The following is a 16,609-nucleotide window of genomic DNA, read 5'->3' as shown; positions in this document are numbered from 1 at the left end:
TCAATATCGCAACCTTCCACGTGGTCAAATTCTGCAACGACCGACAATTGATCCGCCATCCGACATTTAAATGGGGAATAAGTCGGCGCCGAGCATAACACAGTCGGTATTCGCAATAATTTTTTATTAGCAACGACATGGCGCCTCGGCTCGTCCGCGGTATAGTCGTAAAACATGCGACCGACCGGCGAACTTGATCCGATTAACATCGTCGTTCGCGCACAACGCACAATCGTTTCGTCGCAGACGGTCCAGTAATTCAGAGTTACTATACTCTCGCTCTATCTAACTCGCACAAGTCTTCATCATCCCGCTTCTTAATTCCGCAATAATCCTAGAAGTAAAATAATTGCAGACATGGGACGACGTTAAACGCAACGGAGCGGACACTAACTACTTTCTTTCCCCGGTGATCACTTAGCGATCGATCTCGTGACCTGCGATCTCGCGAATGTGGAGAGCGGCGCGAATCGCATTCGCTTCCTTAAGTGGCGACAACATATGGTCTCTGAATTTCTTTCCGTACTAATGACATTTCTCCGCTGTTATTATTGCGCTAGAATTTACCGATTTCCTGCCACAATGTAGTTTCTCCGTGCAGCGCTCAAGCGAATTATGCGGAGTGTCGGTGTCGCCGTAATTATCGACAGCACGTGAAACGCGCGTAGAAAGCGATTAGCTATCTCTGTGCTGAATCAATAGAAAGCTCTCATAACTTATGTCACTTGATGCAGGAGATGCATCTCCGCGCTCGCGGATCGAACTGGCCGCCTGACATCTTGATCTCGATCACGAGAGAGAATTCTCGCTTCTCTTTCTCATGTACATATTATCGGAGAGCGAGCGCACCGGATTCGTCAATCTGATTGTAAGGAAGATCCGTTTAACGGAAGATCCGTTTCGATAAGACGAGCTTTTCTCTAATCTGACTTATCCGCTCACGCCTTCCGTTTTATCGAGACAGTAATTAATGAGTTATATGGAGAGAGACGTTATATTACTTGTGGCTCGTTACAACATAGAGAATGCCGCTTCAACGCAATCTCTAAGTCTTTTTACGAAAGTTAATAACTTAAAGTCATGAGAATGGAAAGGTTTGAAGGTTTCAAAATTCGAAGATTTACGACCCGGAAAGTCGCAAGATCGAAAGAATCGTGAGGAAACATGTCGCAAATCAAATATCACTGCCGCGCGAGTAGGTGTAGCTACCGGCTTTCTAAGAGATAAACACAATTGTTACGCGCCGGGAATGAGGATTATACATAGCGTAAACCTCATTTTTTTTTATTGGATTTGCGAAAGCGGGTTAGTTACGCCTGTCATTCTCATGATTACCACGATCCCACGGGATATTGTACTTTACCGGCGAATGTTTGCCCTAGGTGCTGAAATCCGAGAGGCTCTTCAGCACGCAATTAAAGTCAACAAGGAAGGCAGCTGCCAATGGCCACGCGCGAGAGTCATTCCGGTTCGTGACGTTTATCCGAGCCCATCGACCACCTACATCCCACACTGCGCCATATTGCACAGGTGCTCGGACGAACGGATGCTGCAGATCGGAAGCGCTCACTTGTGTGCCGAAGCACTCTCACCGCGTCGAGCTTTCCTTCTACGTAAGTCCGTTACGTAATTTCTTTTATGAAAATATCATTCATTTTTTTCGCTTTTCTTTTTTCTCGCTGTAATATGTTCATTTTCGTATCTAGATTCGACAAAATAAAATGTAAATCAATTTGACTCGCGAATAGTTAAATAAGTAATAAAAATAGTTTACAAAAATCATCAGTTTTTAATTAAGAAAAAAAAGCAATCAAAACTAATTCTACGAAAATATCATCAAAGAGCTGATACATAGCTTGTTCGTCGATGCATGACAAATTCCCCGCGTATCTTTCACGCTCAATGCGGGGGAATTTCGCGGGACGGTCGGAGGTATGCAAGGCCGCAATAATTATTAACTACCGCGACGCATAATTTGCCAAGATAACATTAAGCGAATTAACGGCGCGGCGTTAGCTGCGCGGACCGAATCGATTGAACGATAAACGATCTCGTAAATGTGGGCTCCCGCCGCATGCCGGATAAATCGCCGGTAGAAAGAGGTGCGTCGGTGCCTCGCCGCGCCGGGGCAACGAGATGGATGCATCGACGTAAGGAGAAGACGTTATCCGGCGGGAGAAAGTACCATTAATCGTGTAAACTGAATTGCGGACAATTTATTAGCGGGATATGTCTCCCGAGAGAAGAGCCAACAATATACGGGACACGATTTACGGATCGTTCCCGTGATATCGAACCGTGCAAATCCGTGTAAATTACCTCTCAGCTTTGGTCATGGCAAATTTTATACACAGCTTTTATAAGCGCGAAACCCGCGAAACGCTCCATCGCGATAAACGACAACGACCGTTTACTTTTTTTCTTTCTCCACTATGCACGCGGCTGCAGACGCGTTATAGCTGGTCTGGTCTGGAATTGGATGCCTGCGCGAAATGGTTCTTTTACATAGAAATAATCGTGGTAATTGGTCCGGTTTTAAGTGGACGCATTAGTGTCACGGAAAACAAGTGGCATTACAGGGCGACCCGACGTATGTTGACTAATTGAATTATTTTGCCTTTATCTGGCTACTACATACGCAATCAGACATCGTAGTTGAACTGTAAACCGCGACGTAATAAACGATCGCGAATTCGACGCTCGATAACGATAGATAATAATTCGCGTGTCACACGGCGAGATTTTTTTAAAACTCTTTGCTCCGGCAACGTTACATACATAAACGTAAAAGCAATGAAATATTAAAACCATAACTTATCTATATATAAATAAAATGTCTATATCACTTATAAAAATGTTAAAACCATAATTTACAACGATGATAATAATTCGCGTATCACAGCGAGATTTTTTTCAAGATTCCTGCCGGCAACGTTACGCATATAAAAGCGGTAAAATATTAAAACTATAACTTAACGCGGGAATTACAACATGTTTCTTCCCCTTCGACATTTCTCATAGGTACTACGTGCCGTCACGGCATAATTAAGACCGTGAAGAAACGGATGAATACGAATGTAGCGTGTCTGGTCGTGGATTGTCAATATACGTCGACTTTCGAGCGCCGTCAGCTTAAGAACGCCGCTTAAGTCAATCGTAATTTGACGGATGACACGCGCCATCGTGGTTGGTGGTCCATCGCCGTCAGTTTAACGGGACAGCTATACTTACGCGCGCGTTTACATGCACGGCAACGATATATCGGAAAATTATTAGGTCTCCAGTCGTGATGCTGTATGTGATTATCAGCGTCGATACACAAGCTTAATGTTCGCTCACAATCGCACGATCTTGCGCCGATGATGGATGAACGATCTCGTGATGAACAAATGAGATTTGTAGCGAGAATCGTCTTTACTTACGTGGGATCGGATTTCCATTGGGAATTAATATGATTTGGCAGAACAGGATTTCTCCGTAATTTGTTTTTTTTCACCGCCGACGAGGATATTCTCAGCTTTAGACCTTCATTTGGCGAACCGGTAGTCGTGATTATGCAACTGATCGCGTTTACAGGTTGAATTTAAACACGCTGCTTATTTCGCAACCCGATACTTTGCGCCAGCGCCGTTTCATCGCGCGCGATTATGGAGGACCCCCACGATCGGTTTTCACCTCGCCGCATGCACACCATTATTTTCGCGGCCGGCTTGACCTAACCCAATTCCAGGTTGCACCGGGTTGCAGAAATTTCGCGATGCACGCAGACCGATTGATTTTCAAGTATATACCTTTATACCTTGTGAAACGCAAGCGTAATTATCAGTAATCATCACCTTTTCAATTAGAAACGCCGCCGAAACATAATGCCGTTTAACAAGTTCGATCATCTTTGGATGATTACACCTCACATTGTGTAACAAATTTATCACTTTTCCGCGAATTCAATCTTAAACGCATGGTATACACAAGCGCTATTTCGCGGTACAGTGACCGTAAGGCATTCGCATCATAAAATATGCAATTTAAAAGCAAATACAACGAATCCGCTCCTCCCTCATTATACGCCGTGACGCCAGCCAAGCCGGATTAATTACTCGCCGAAGCTTTCGTCGCAGAGTGGCCGGTTCGAAGCCCACCATTGGTGTATTATTATCTCTGCGTAATGAATACATAATGTCATAACCGCGCGCGTATTGAGTGTACCATAAGTCACCTCGAGATTGCCAAGTCGAACGAATCGAAGGAGGGGTGGAGGCAAGCAATTAACGGTTTATGACGTTTTCATTAAAAATTAACGAAATGGCCGAATGTCTTCGATGAAACCCCACGCGCCTGACTACCGCGCGATAAGAACGATAAAATATCGCGGAGTATAAAAGCGTTCCTTAAAGTCCATGTACTACACTCGCATAAAATACGTATCGGTGACCAATGTCTTTTTTTATACGTATCGCTATACGTATCGCGCGATCGGTGTGAGTCGCGCTTAATTATTGCGCTTCGAACATCCGTACGGAACCGCGTCGGAATGCAAAAGAAAATCGAAAGTGACCAAGAGGACTCCGGCGCACGGGAGAATATTGACCCTTGATCTCTCTTTTCGATTAATTGCGAGCAGGAGATTTCCCCATTCCTCTGACTTTCTCTAGAACCTGGTGATTTGTGAGTATGTTAATATCGCACACTCATTATTCCCGCATTAAGTTGTTACAAGAGACTAATTCACGGTCCACACACGAATCCGTTCCGTAATACCACGTTTCTATCGATTAGCGGCGGTCTTACGACGATTATAGGAATCACGCGACTACGGATCTTCATTCCACGCATCAACGTTTCAATGAACCCCGCATGGAATTCAAATCCTCTGCTACTGAACTTAATGAATCAATTAATCCGGGTGATAAATGCGTCCCATTTATATCGGCCGCAGAGCGAACGACAGACAAGTGCAGCACACCGTGGGATATTAATCGTTTCTTATCTGTGTGCGAGAGATATTTGACACTTAAAAAGAGACATGTGTCTAATGGAAGACAGCGGACGATTGTATTCTAGAAAGATTTGTGGACGAAGCAGAACGAAGAAAAATCAATTCTTGATTATATCTTATCGCACAGAGATATAACTTTATACGAACGCGTTTGATAGTACTCCATAGTAGTTTGATAGTTAGTTTACCACTTTGAACGTAGTAGATATTCTTGAACATACCTATCTATATATATTGAATTATTTCGACAATAAAATGATATAAAAGCATATATCAATAAGATTAATGTAATTACTTCGGAGAAACAGATTTTCTGTTGCAATTATTATCGGTCGATTAAAGAAAAAATTCTCAACAATTTTATTCGCTCATCAATTCCGTACGCAATGATGTGCAACCGTCATTTTACGGTCGACAATTAGTCTCGTCTTTTAGTTACCTCCCGTACCCGTCAAGCAACAATAGCCACGTATAACGTTCTGAGAGGACGGCGACGAGGGTTGTGGTCAATTGCCATCGACCATTGCTTCGAAGACGTTTAAAGTCTTTAAGTCGCCACAGCCCATACTAATTTCCTCCTCGTAAAAATTAAGCTGTGAAACGATCGTGAGAAATTACATGGGTTGGTCGGTTAAAGCGAAAGTTAGCCGCATGATTTCGTGAATTTTAATTCGTGAATTTAAATAAAACTGCAGAAAACAAACTTGAAAAAACTAGTCTGGCTGTACGAATCTTGGCTTATCAATTTTCACTGAAGATTTAGATTTTGCAATTAAAAATAAAAATAGTAATAAATCGATATGTTCCGGGTCGGACTTTGCAAAATCCCGAAAATGATATCTCCAACGTAACGGCATTAATAAAACAGACAAATCTTGTTTTACACTTACAGAAATATCGGATATCTTTTATTAAAGATGAGCCTAATTTTTTTAACGATACTCTCGTTTGAGAACAAAAATCGGTGCGATATAAATTCCAATGAGCACGTAATTGCCGATACCGAGGTGCAATAACGCCGCGGGTATAATTTGCATTTCGCCGCAATTACCAGTTTTGCCACGTAACATTAGCATAAGTTCTTGCCGATCGTTGTGAGAAACGATAGCGGGTTAAGAACGAGGAAACATTTATTAGGAGGCAATCATATCACGTGTTTTTTGGGAGTATCAAATTGATAGGGGCTTCTATGTGATTTAGCTGAATAAAAAATTCAACTGAAGAGACATAAGTAAGAGTTAAACTGCATGCTTCTAATTCAATGCATCTAATTCAATCATACTTTTCTACTGACTGACTTCTGGTCTTTGTATCATATTCGCATATCTCATGTCTCTCGGAAAACACAAACAATCTACGCTGCCGATCAATCGACACTTTCAGTGGAGTCGCGTCGCATCATTCGTAAAGATGCATGTCTGAACTGCGGCAGTCTGTTGCTCTCGAGGGTCGCAGACCTCGCGGCGGAGGGCGCAAAAAAGGTCGCAATTGCAAGGGACGCAGGAGTAAGCGCCGCGACGAGTGACAAGAGGCGACGGGATAAATTTATGGGTGGGACGTGCGAAATCGACGAGCACGAATATATCCGCTCTCACGAACGGGAATGGATTAAGAGCGAGCGCCGAGAGAGGACTGTCGCGCTTACGTCGTCTCGAAGGAAGGAACAAGGAGGAAGAAAGGCACGCCAAACACCTTGTCCTTAATCGAGCAAAAACCAACGGACTTCAGTCCTTACTCGGGCAAAGCCGCGTGAGAAGAATTGATGGAGTCATAAAACTATGTTACCAGCTTGTGACTACATGATCGTGTACAATTCGCACATTCTTTCAAGAAACATGTATACTACTGGCTACGATAATTTGTGCTAATCCCTATAAAGTAAAGGAACGAGTACATACGCGAACAATTGAAACCAATTATGTTTAGTGATATCATATCTAATGATACACGTTCGTATGACAAGTAACGCAAGCAATCTAGTCTGGAATATTACAAGAGACGGGAAAACGTTTAATTATGCGACTAAGCGGTAGACGCGTGTACTTTCCTCCGTATCCTTTATCTCGCTACAGATCGCTCGACGTATCGTTGTCCCACGCACCCACACTCGACGGCCGACCGGCCAATCGAGAGCACTGATTGTGATAAATGTACAGGTTCGGGAACCAGGGGTCACAACTGAGAATGAGATAAATTTAATGGGATATGTCGCCTTCTTTTATCCGCGAACCGATAAAGCATTATAGAATGCGCGCAATTCCGTTGCAGGTTGCGACATCGAGAGGGCAATATGTCCACCATAAATTCTCGGGCATATGTCTCTGCCAATGTTATCAGAGGAATTAATATCCGAGACACACCGAACGCCTCCTGACAGCACGTACAAACTGCAAACTTCGTCGTTATCTTCCATAACTTATCGAGTACGATAAACGATCTCTCTAAGGCTCTAAGGCGTATAAGCGAACGTTATAAGAAAACGTGCTGATATTTATGCCGTAACGCGATCCGGTAATTAAATGGTTTGATCAGTTTAATAGTATGAAGCATCGCTAATATTAATATTTATTAATACGTGTTGGCGTTTATAAAACGCGACACACACCCAATATCTATGGAGAATATAACGAATAAAATACGGATTTTAAGTTTTTTTTTCTATGTTATTTTCGGATATTAGGGAATATTTTATTTTATCGAATATTTGTGACGTACAGCTAAGATATCAAAATAAATATTAATAAAGTTTGTGATACACTGTTAAATTCGTGATGTCAAATTATACTCAGTTTGTCATTTTTAACCATTCCTATAGGTCCTCCTCAATATATCGTTAACTTAACATTTTAACTAAACTAATGGAGTTAAAATAATACTGTTTTGTGTTAAAATAATAAATTTCGACACACATGATTGTTAAAAATAACAAAATGCTATTTAACTCAAGGTACCGGTTTAAATTTCACTTTTAATATTTAACAGTGTATCAACTTATAATTTGTAATATGAAACCTTTCTCGAGCTAGAGAGGCAACCCTATTTACCTCTTGCGAGCCCCGTGATGCCAATAAACAGCATCAAACACCGTAAGTTTAGAGACAAGACATTTCACAAGAGGCCGTTTCTTGTCCCACTGACGAGAGTGACGAAGTGGCACCCTCCCTCGCTTTACGTCACTCAAAGAACAGCCGTCGCGACGCCGCGCTCCAGTTATCCTCTATTATTATATCGGGCAACCCCTCTTAATAGCCAGCTGTCGATGCGAGATTAAATTGCGCCCGTCCTCGCGCACTTTTCATCTCTTTGTACCCCGTGGTACGAGTCTCTCTTCTGGACGGATGAGCTTGATTCTAGACAGTCCGATACTGGGCTGGTAGGTACTTCTAACTTGGTCCACTCGACACGTCGAGTGAGTCAGTTCCCAGCCGAGCCACACTTGGCCGGGTATCAAATTCGTCGCAGACGCTGCAGTCGACGTGCAGTCGGCAGTCGCGAGCATCGCGACGGGCATGTGCACGCTTGATCCACCGACACCCGGACACAAAGTGCGACGCCGTAGGTGTACGCGAACCTACGTTATATAAATACCGTGACTTCCGCGATACCGAAATACCTCTGATTTATGGAGTCCCGCTGGATCATCAAGTCGCGCGTACGCGCACTCATGCTCGAGCAACTGGGTTAACGCCCGTCGATCGTTAAAGTACTTTAGGGAGATCCGTTTGATGAATGATGGGCTCGTCAACAGGGCCGTCTTTATGAGCGAGAGGCCAGTATGCCGAAAGCAGATTAGCTAATCGTTAATGGTCTCCATTCTCGTCGCGCATGACGATATCGTAAACGTAACGAGAAGCTAATAAAACTTATATATTTCTCAGTGCGTTAAATTTACATGTCTCACGAAAACGTCCTAGCTATAACGTCAGCAACGTAAACATCGGCCGGCTTTTATTCGAATTGAAATCTTGCCCTTCCGCCGAACCCTCCTTCCGTTCTGCCTTTGGTAAAGAAAAAAAAAAATTCGGAATGGTCGTTAATGGGCACCTACGTGATGGTCGGCGCACACGAAATTAAAGAAGCAACCCGGCGCAACTAAGGCCCCTCGCATTTCACGACGTTTAATAACGCCAGCACTCGACCGGCGCTCGCACAATCTTTGCAATTCGCGACTGGTCGAATAACGTTGCACAAGGATAAAAGCGCTTCCCCAAAGTTCGGGCAACCGGATACACTTTCCGTCAGGATAATCCCCACGCTAATACGCCTGCTTTCCTGGAATCGCTCGTGCTGCGGCAAAATGGCTCGGCAGAAAAAGGGACAGAGCGTAACGATCGTCGTGTCGTGGTTGCAAGCGTTTTGCTCGCTGCTCCAGAAGAAATGTGAACGCGAATAGTAAATTAAGTATCTGGTGATACATTATACATGAATATAACGTGGCGTTTCATCGAATTCCACCTGCGTGCGGTATATGAGTATGACAAACGCTAAAGAAGCAGAAATAAAAAAAAAATCGAGGTCGGAGAACGAGTGGCGCAATCAGGTTAGTAAAGTTATAAATTACTAGAAAATTACATACCGTGCAGCGTGTAACGATTCTCCTTTAATGATCTATTAGAAAGAAAAAAAAGATCATTTCGAAATACGAAGGAAATACGGAACCGGATGAACGGAATGGTATTTTTGGATTCTCATTGTAACGTACTACCAGATAAGACGTCTCTTCATCCTAGCTCGTCGTAAGCGGTTCAACGCGGTGAAAGGTGTGAATTCTGCATTAGACATCCATAGATAGAACCTAACGCGGAGTTCATTGCACATCGGCCGGATCTAGCGGATATTGCCTCGGCGATTACGTTTTCAGAAGGATTACCTCGTTTTCCGCGATTTGCGTAAATTAACGTCACTTGTGCATAAACGATCGCAACACGAAATATCGCATTTCAGGAAAGGTGTTTGCTTCTTTATCATTATTAGAATATTCATTCAATTAAATTACAGCAACGTCGTTTCTCCCATAAACTTGACAAATCGGAAAGAATTTAATTGACACGATTTCAGTTTTTGATACTAATTGAAGAAAATTAAAGAATATATTTTTTCATTTTATTTTTTTATTTCATTTATGTTCTGTAATGACGTTCGCCTGCTTAACGAATTGTAGGATAATTCAAAACGAAATAGTGGATGCATCTTAAAAGGCGCTTTTAGGGATTTGTGATGACCTGAATCTTCCGACACCGGTCCTATTTATGCATCCGTGCCATTAGTTATCGCAAAAGGGCTCAAAGTGCTGCATAGATGCCTTTTCATAGAGACCTTTCCTCGGAGTGTTCTGAAATGTTGCTGCATCAAAGAAAGAGGCAAAGCGGGCCGAAGCTATCTTTAGTAATCCCGGATTACCACAGGAGAGCGTATTTCCGAGCCTGATATTCAACTGTGCAAACACAAACGTTAGAACTTTCGGACTTTAATGCATATGTCAATGAGGACAGTTAAACTATCATCGGTAACAAGCACAAACAGAGGTTTCACGGTTTCCACGAGTGCCTACGAGCGCCGCACAAAGGGACAGATAATATCGGGTGGAATTTGACGAGGGTGGCAGCTGCAACGGAAAAGGCTGCGCCGAATCTTTGCCAAGAATTATACACCGCTGGCCGATGGCGACGCGCTCGCTTGTCGGAGCGAGCAACAAGAGGAGAACAAACGCCTCTTTCGCCATTGTTTTATCCTTCTTGTATTCATAAATGTGCTTGCACGTTCCCGGCGGCTGCTGGATGGCGTGGCGTCGCGTCGCGTCGTCGAAAATGCACGCGCAACAGCGCGAAACCGAGCCGAGACTGATTGATCGAACGCGCCCGCGCGACGCGCGCGAATAATGAAATAAACAAACAGAAGTAGTAATAAAATGACTGTGTACGACACGTTGTAGCAAGATTCTGAGAATCGTCACCTGTGCGTTTTCCAGATAGATCGAGAAAGCGAGCCCGCGACACCGTGTTTAGCATCGCAAAGAAACTATCGTGACTGACACACTTGAGTCATGCATATCATATGTTGCATACAACCGAGGCGTGAACCGCGCCTAACTGTCATAGAATTAAAGCGTACGTTGTAGATATGCGAGAACATCTAATTTTCACGCAAGCTGTGAGACAAGGGGGACTTGGAGAACGATATTATCGAACGCTGGCACGAGATTGAAAATGCGCAATCGGATTTCACAAATCGAAAAATTTAACTCGTAAAAAGCTGTGGAAAATAATTACAAGTTTTATTATGTTTTTTATTTTTCTGTTACGATGAAACGACGTTTTCATTTGGAGATCCGAGGCGCGGGAGACGACGCGGGGCAGATTCGTGGCAGTAAGGCGTCGCGATGGGAAGAGAGACAAGAAGAAGACGGATGTTACATTCTCACGGAATGTGGTAGATCCCAATCTGGAGCGGTAGAGAGACGCGGTTATCATTTTTAATGGTTTTCTCGAGTCGCCACCAGAATTATCCGGCCACCCTCGTTACATTTCTGAGTAGCCGGGATGGAGACCCCACGCAAGATTAACGATGCACCCGGTCCGCGCAAGGTGAATGGGACGTTGCGTCAGCCGTCCGTACATGCCCATCATTTTAATGGGACCATCACGTCGACGTGGGTCCTGTCTCGGAATTACACTTGACTGAGTGGCCTGTCTCGCTCTGACAGGTGTCGGCGAAAATATCAGTCCACCGACGGGATACGCGCTCTTATCGCGCTAAGCCTCTCAGTGAAATTACTTGAAAAACTATTTAAGTGTTTGAGCAATTAACGCAATCTCGAACAAAACTGTCTCGTATGAAGCAGAAAAATAAAACGGCGACCATTAAAGTGTTCCACGGAAACCTTTTACCGCAATTTGCCGAATAATGATTATAATTAAAACCTTCCAAGATATCCGCAATGGCATTGAACTATTGAGATACTTTCACGCGGTAACAACTATAATCGCGACTTTGATTGAGCACCGGCGTTGTAATTGCTCATGTTATATTATTCACTAATGTAAACCTGTTTTAATCATGTAAGCCTAGTACCTAATACGTAATTTTAATAATAAATATGAGCTAATATGTAAATACGACTGAATATTTTTTTATCTTAATAACAAATTTTTAAACTACTGTCATCTCGTAATATCCGGGTCTACCGCGATTATTAAATCACCCTGAAATAGTGCGTGTCAGGTGAGAGAATTACAAGATCGATGTCGATGGAGGTTGTGTGACGGAAAGCGAGCCAGAGATAGATGGCAGAAAGAAGAAATCGAGTCACGACTTCCTTTTCCGTTGGGGCCGTAGGGCCTCGCCTACTCGCGCTGACCTCGCAGGGTCAGCTGTCAGATATCGATAGTCCCGCCTCGTACATGCCAGACATGCTCTCTCATGCTAAGCACCGTGTTATTTCTATTTTTGCACCGAGACGTACCTAGAGAACGTGCGTGCGCACGTCGCCGTCGCACACGCGTGTGCGTGCGTGCACCACACGTACATTCTCCTCCGCAGGAAACGTCCGATCCGTCTTTTAGATTGCGAACGAACGCGATGGCGCTGGTCCCATCAGATATTCGCCAGTCAATGAAAACTAAACGATCGCTCTCTATAGTTGTACCGCCGGGAGTGAGATAACCGCGGCGATAGAGACTAACTTAGCACGTGTTAACTCAGTAAACTGATGCGTACAAAACATCATGATATATTTAACCATTCAAACGATACTTTTCATGTCTAACTTAGATGCGATATGAGTATTTATAGAATACTATTTTGATGGCGAAAATGATAAAATGGCAGAGGTTTCACGCAAGACTATCACTGTCTCGCTAGTCGTCTTCCTCGCCTCTGACTTGAGTAGATAATATAGTGGCTGACTATACGACGTCATACGACGATCATCACCGTCGTACAACCTTCACGCAATATTCAACATCCGTTCGAGGGTCAAGACTGTACTCCGTAATTGGCATTGACTGACAAGTTTATATCGATGTTAAAATGATCGGAATGTGAGTCTCAAGAAATTAACTCGAGGTTGTCACTTAAATCCATGTGATGGTCTATTTTTGTCTTCGCACAAACCAAAGCTCTCTTGCAAATATGTTACATTAAACTTTTTTATTGATTAATAAATTTGTGATAAAAATTCATTTTTTAATTCTCTTTGCTTTCTGTTTGCTCAAAATTAAACAATATTACGAATATAGCCTGTAAGACCTATACTTTAGGATGTAGGTATCTACACTTTATCACGATATGAGATTTCTCTTCCGAGAAGAAACATTAGCTTCAGTGAACGCAGCAAGATAAATTACATTCTATCAGATAAAGTCTAAAACTGCTAAAAAGTACTCGATACAATGTACACAATTTTAAAATTTAATTTATCACGAAATTCCAAAGACATACTTCTTGTATAAAAAAAGATAATAAAAGAATATTCTCTGAAATAAAAAAATAAATTTCTTTCTCTCATAAATATTGTAAAATATAATAATTAAAGAATTCAACGTGTGTAGTACAACGTAAGATAATTATGGAAATATTTTCAACCATCTTTACGATTTCTATAATCTATATATAACTACTTTAAATTGAAGATTATTTATTTTTATCGTTTGTGCTCAACATTCTTATATATATACCTAACTCAATGTCCTCACATAAATACAGAAAATTTAAAATATACGTTTTATAGACACGTCATTCAACCGCAATGTCTAGAACTCAGTTGATGAAGAATCTCAATTGGAAATCACATCGCTGGGTAACGACCCATCAATTAACCCTAATGACTACAGAGGCGCCGCGCGTCTATCGCTTTTTCAAGGCGCTTTTGCTGGAAATCGCGCGGCTCGATCGCGCAGATTCACAGTACAATACACAAAACTAATTGTAAGATAGCAAAACAAATATGACAGTTACTTTTATTTGCGGATGATTCCTCAAGAGTAGAAACTCCTTGGAATCTTAACGTCTCATGACAAAAATTTAGTAGCAACTATATTAAATATTACATATCGGTGCATCTCGCGTGAATTGTTAGTTTAATTGTATACAGAGAGATTTGAACTGTACGCCGCGTCGCGGATCTTTTATTATACATCGCCAAAATCGTGACTACATAGTTCGCGCAAAAGTAATACGCCGCCGCAACAGCTCGAGCTCAACTGACGCACAGATCGGCTGCTTCTTACCCGGCCACTTCAGGATTCGTTATCGAAACGAGAGAAAAATTGACTGATTGTCTCATGTAATTCCCTCGCGTACATCCCTTTCGCGGACGTCCGACCGTCGTCGGGCGACCACCTGCGCAGATTGGACATCCTGCGTAGGTACTCGTGTAGCTCGTAATTTACCGTCAGATTCCTACCTTACAGTGGTTCTCAGCACGCGCGTCTGGATCACGCACGTGCGGTTTACGATTTGCATTTTACGATTCGATTGTTAATGGCACGAGCCGAGAGTGTAGCAGTCGTGTACTTAACGTTCGTGATGTCGTGCGAGCGTAAAATATTTTACAGAGTCAAAAATAAGTCATTCCAGAACGTAACGATATACAAAATCGCGTTTATATAATAAGAAACGTTCATACGTTCGCTCAGACGGAGAATATATCAAGTTACGTAAAATGGCAAATGGCACGGCTCTCGCAAAGAGATTCCTAAGGTAGACGCGCCTGTAAAATCGTCGTAATGGTCGCTCTCTCAAAGGCGCGCGTGCACGTGAAGTGTTTTATGAATAAACCATAATGAATGGAGCCCTACGAGTAGTCGGTCATACGAGTATCCTAGAATGCGCTAAATGGTCATTTCAGCGTAACCTCTGCCCAGTACACATTATTTGCATGAGTTACGGTGCATCGATGAAGTAAATCTTGCCGACGATCATTGAAAAACGTTTTAAAATTCCAAATGATCGACTGATCGTTCCTCATCGATCGGGCCACTCCTACCGAGAACCTTTCTGTCTCTCGCGAGTAAGTTCTTCGAACTTGAACGATAGCTCGCCCCCCCCCCCCTTTTGTACTTGCAGAATATATATCTCGAAGCGGAGAGGAGGCATATACGATCTTCCTCATATAATTTCAGAACCGCTTGGCAATCTTGCGTATGCCGTTCAATGAGAAATGTAACTTGACTCTAAGAGCCCATTAAAGTCGCATTACGACCGCACTATGATCGCGACGGAAAATATGTTTAAACCTGCGTACAATATTTCACTTATACCATCCATGATCGCGCTTATACTTTGCGCTTTCGGCGTGCATCCCATTACTAAGCACGCTACATTATGCAGGAGGTTGAACTTTTACTGTGTTACGACGTGGGAAGAACATTTTACTTCACGCCCACCGAAAATATCTCGATTATTGCGAGATCTATTCACATGAAATTTTCCGAAGCGTCGCGAATCCGCATAAAGAAGGCACGTGGTCATCTGGCAAAAAGTTCTAGACGCAAATCTACATACAATGAAGGGGAACGAATATTCGCGCGTGTATTCTTGCGGCGTCATCTCTCGCTAGAGAATACGCGAAAGCGTCAGTAATATAGGAGAACGATAAATTTCGCGTTTTAAAACGTACACGTCGTTCATTTCGCGCCGTCGTTTCGACGCTCGAAACAAGAGAGGCGGCACGCCCGGCAGCTTCGTGCGGGGTGCATTCATAATTCAGGGAGAACATCCACGGTGTAATTCGAGTGTCATATCTTACGGAAACCGAAGACAGCGAACCTCCGTTCCACAAATCAGCCATTTAGAAGCGGGACAAGCTCCTCGGGGCGAGTTAAATTGGGATCTCTAACGCGCGGCTGCAATCGCTTTAGGACCGGTTATACATACCAACATTGTTTAAAATTATCCTCGGCTCAGCGAAGTAAATTCGCTCTTTCTATCAACATCGCATGTATGTGAGGTCAGTTTATACTTGATTCATCAAATCGAGCGAGTCTCTTTATTGGTTAACGGTCATTTAAAATTAGCCTTGATCTATTAAGCGAAAAACGCGTCAAGATTAATCAATAAAACGGATACCAGATATGTCAAGATATATCGGATGCTTCCTTGCGTTTACTCGGGGAATGGCACTCAAGCTCGAGGCTCACGTATACCGAGTTACGCTTACACGTAACATCGTGCTGGCCAACGTACTAACCGCTGGTCAATAAAGGGAACTAACCTTGGATAACCTCCGCTTACGTTAAACTCGCCGCGTACATTCGTTAAAGCTTGATTATTCCTCGAGTTAAGTTGCCACTGGAACGGTTACATTACCGGTCTGTGTACCACCGAGACCTTACGTCTCTTTCCTTCATGTCGGCAACACAATATTCAACTCGGCACGCGCATGTATCAAGTGGTAGCAAAGTACAACAGCGATAATAATATAATGATGAAATTGAGCCGCAAAACGCAAAATGCAACAAATACACGTGAAGAAATTTTATAATAACATATTTCTCGATAATCTAGAAAATCTTAATTATACACTGTTAAATTCGTAGTGTCAGATTATACTTAATTTCAGCCATTTTTTTTTAGCCATTTCTATAGGTCGCTATGTCGCCACTGCTCCTATTC

The 16,609-nt window shown here is 42.9% G+C and overlaps 1 protein-coding gene across 1 annotated transcript in view; it reads left to right on the top strand.

Annotated features, from left to right (window-relative positions):
* Window positions 1-1,382: 1,382 nt before the first annotated feature.
* The window catches only part of LOC139784162 (uncharacterized), a gene marked incomplete at its 5' end in the record, with an annotated part of 41,899 nt that continues 26,672 nt past the window's right edge, over window positions 1,383-16,609 (top strand). The window contains one exon of the mRNA XM_071723324.1: window positions 1,383-1,613. Within this exon, the coding sequence (XP_071579425.1) occupies window positions 1,383-1,613 (231 nt within the window). The remainder of the gene's footprint in view (window positions 1,614-16,609) is intronic.

Source organism: Temnothorax nylanderi, unplaced genomic scaffold (genome assembly GCF_030848795.1).
Source record: "Temnothorax nylanderi isolate EJ_2023f unplaced genomic scaffold, tnyl_v1.0 TNYL_tig0592_pilon, whole genome shotgun sequence".
NCBI lineage: Eukaryota > Metazoa > Arthropoda > Insecta > Hymenoptera > Formicidae > Temnothorax > Temnothorax nylanderi.
This window is presented reverse-complemented; position numbering and strand designations above follow the sequence as displayed.